We start from the raw sequence: 3,346 nt of genomic DNA on the forward strand, positions 1-3,346 counted from the left end.
TCGATTTGCACTGTTGTTTTCGTACTTGCCATGCGTTCCCAATTGTAAATTCAATGTTGTCATAACAGTTATAAAATAATTTGATGTACTAGTATTAAATGTTTTCTTTCAGAATCTATAATTACCACCTTGATCGTTCATCAAGGTTTTCGTATGCCCACTGCCTAGTTCGATTTTCGACTTCTACAGAGACGTGTCTGTTTTGCGACGGGTAAGTAAAATTTCAATAGCAAAACATTAATTTGGATGAAATAAATGATTTTCTTTTTAAAAAAGTCTATGTACAATGTACATGTGTTTTCGAACAAAAAAAGATATAAAAGATATTTTTTGAATTAATTTGAAAGGTTTGATTTAAAACTGCAAAGCTTCCCCTGTGATATGACCTGATTTCATATAAGTGTTAATTTATTACACTTATTTATTTAAAGACATAGTTGTGACATTTTCTTGAAAAAATCAGTGTTATGTTAAAAAAAAACTCATAAAACTGTTCACAAAGATCTTTGTGGAGGTTAAACGTATGATATTTTCGCTAATATAAACAAACACGTCTGTTCAGCCATAACTTTTAATAACAACTCAAAGAGCCCACGGCGACGTCACTGAAGTCGCCAACGTCGCCAATGGTAAAGTACAAAGATCTACAAACTTAGGAACGTCGTAATCCCGCGGTAATCTCGACATACTGGGGGCCGCAAAAAGTGCAAATTATCTTAAATTTTACATTAACTGTCCATTTTTGTAAATAAATCAAATTAAAAAAGTCTCTATCTCCATGAATGAACTGAATTGAATTAACTAAGTTTTTGTTCACATGAATGAAAAATTTGAATTAACTTTGAAAGTCCTTTTTAAAATTGTTTAAGTTCTAGTTTTCTTCATCATTTTCGTCTATGATTGGTAATTCGTACGCTTCCGTATCTTCTTCCGGACCTTGGCACTTGCTAATCGTCTAGATTGAGTCCTTCTGTGTGTTGTGTTTAGAGAGGTTTTTATATCGTGTTCCTCTGGTTTGTGCGAAACAAGAATGCTTAATATGTTGGTACATATAAATGCGTGTTCGCTTTTGTCCCTTATTGAACCGGAAAGTAAGAAACCTAACTTTGACTTTACGGCGGTTGGACCATTTCCTCTTACGACTTCATTCTCGACTAAGTCCCAGTAGTAGTCTGCTCCGATTAATAACGATATTTCGAAAGACTCTTCCTGTGTTACTGGATGTGCTAACTTAAGTCCCCGTAAATAATTAAGTCCTCTGTTGATGTGGCGAATATTGTTCTGCAAAGGTACGGCAATCATTGGTACAATTAGAACGTGTATCGGTATTTTCTGTCCTGCATTTGATTCTACGAACACTGTTGATTTATCTAAATGTCGTACGTTTTTGTTTCTATCTCCAAATGACGATAATTGTAGAATTTCAATTCCCTCTGTATGTAAATTAAGTTTTCTTGCTAAATCTTCGGTCACAAATGATCGCTGTGATCCCTCGTCAAAAAGTATATGGGTATCTATACATAAGTTGTCTGACCATACTGGTGCGACGGCAGTTTTCAAAAGTACATGCGTGCGTACGTCATTTGACGAGGAGTGTAGAATTGTAGTGTCCTCTTCTTTCTGATTTGTATCATTTACAATATTTACAGATGTCTGATTCAAATTTGGTGAGTTCTGTAAATGTCCATTGCTAATAGGAAAATTCGTGTTCTGTGGGCTGTCATTTGCATTTTGCTGGATATGTCTGCTGGTGTCATTATCATGGACAATGTTGCTGTTAAATGGGTTATCGGTACACAGACTTGTGTGATGTCTTTTATTGCAAATGCGGCAAAACTGATTTGAATAACATTCGTGTATACGGTGTGTACCTAGACAGTTGAAACACAATTGTTCGCGTTTTACAATATCCATGCGTGTTTCTAGATCAGATACATTCGTGCAATGCGCTGGTGCGTGTAAATCGTGACAGAATACACAAGGTTTATATTGCAAATTCTGGTGTGTATGTCTCGTATCTAGAGTTTGGTTTGGTGGTTTTATCCATTTTGTCCCGGTAAAGAAAGACGATGCACTTGATAAATTGTCAGAAGTTTCAGTGTCTTGTCCCGCGTCAATTATGTTTATTTCATTGCAAATACTTTTCCGGAGGTCTCGTAATAACCAGTTTTCTGTTCCATGTTCACGGGCAAGGTTTTTTTTAATTTCTCCCGGTAACTTACTCAAAATGATTGGCACAAGTAATGTTCCATAAGAATCTTGTGATTGGCCTAAAGATTCTAGCCCTCTTACGTAAGTTTCCATTTGATCATAAAAGTGTCTCAAACTGACAAGATTATTTCTTGGCGGTGTAATTTCTAATAAAGCTTGCATGTACGCTTGTGTAATTTTGTGTGTTTGCCCGAATCTCTCCTTCAACAAAACAATGGCGTCTGCGTAGTTTGCATTAGTAAGCGCAAAACCAGCTATGGTGCGTAATGCTTCATTCTGTAACTGCGCTTTGAGGTAATTAAATTTCTGGACATCGGTCAATGAAGGGTTTAAATGTATGGCGCATTCATACGAATCCCAGAAAGTTTGCCAATCTAATATATTCCCTGTGAATATCGGAAGTGTGAGTTTGGGTAAGTAATGATTCTGACTGCTTGCGGATGTATACGAATTTACATTAGTACTCACTGTGTTACTAGCTTGAGAGAATGGATTTTGTGACGACTGCGTGCACGAGTTTTCTGTCAGGTTTGCTGAGACGAACGGTTGAGAGTCAACATTTAATATCTGGGATGAAGTTTCACTCTGACGTGTCTTTGATGTGGTATGAGTATCTTGAACAAAATTTCTTATGTGTCTGATTTTGGTTTCTAACGTAATACAATACTCATCTGAATCTAGAATTTCACTTTCAATATCTTCTGCTTCCGCTAGGTTGAGTATCTGCTCGTTCAAGTTGTTCAGTATCTTTTGCTTCTGGAGAAGGTTTTCAAATGTTGCGGTCAACTCTTCTGGATCGAAATCTGTATCTTGCTTCGCTGCATCTATCTTCCGAATAAGTTTTGTAACAGCACTTCTGTTCCCGGATCTTATCGATTTGAGCTTGCTTAGAAATGGTAGCATACGCTATAAATTTATTACTTTGGGATTTCATAAGGCATATTTCGTAAATAGTGACAAACAAAAAGGTAAGATATGCTACACAGAAGAACAAGTGGTCAGTATGCTGGAGTTTCTTATCGACAACATATTTGTTGAGTTTGGAGGTAGACTTTTCCAACAAATTGTCGGCATTCCTATGGGAACAAACTGTGCGCCTCTTCTTGCCGATCTCTTCTTATTTTCATATGAATCG

At 36.5% G+C, this 3,346-nt stretch overlaps 1 protein-coding gene across 1 annotated transcript; it reads right to left on the minus strand.

The window, feature by feature from the left end:
* Positions 1-894: 894 nt before the first annotated feature.
* LOC139490204 (uncharacterized) lies at positions 895-3,114 on the minus strand. Its single transcript, XM_071277054.1, has one exon. The coding sequence runs from the start codon at positions 3,112-3,114 to the stop codon at positions 895-897; it is 2,220 nt and encodes a 739-aa protein (XP_071133155.1).
* Between the last annotated feature and the right edge of the window lie 232 nt (positions 3,115-3,346).

Source organism: Mytilus edulis, chromosome 9 (assembly GCF_963676685.1).
Source record: "Mytilus edulis chromosome 9, xbMytEdul2.2, whole genome shotgun sequence".
Classification (NCBI taxonomy): domain Eukaryota; kingdom Metazoa; phylum Mollusca; class Bivalvia; order Mytilida; family Mytilidae; genus Mytilus; species Mytilus edulis.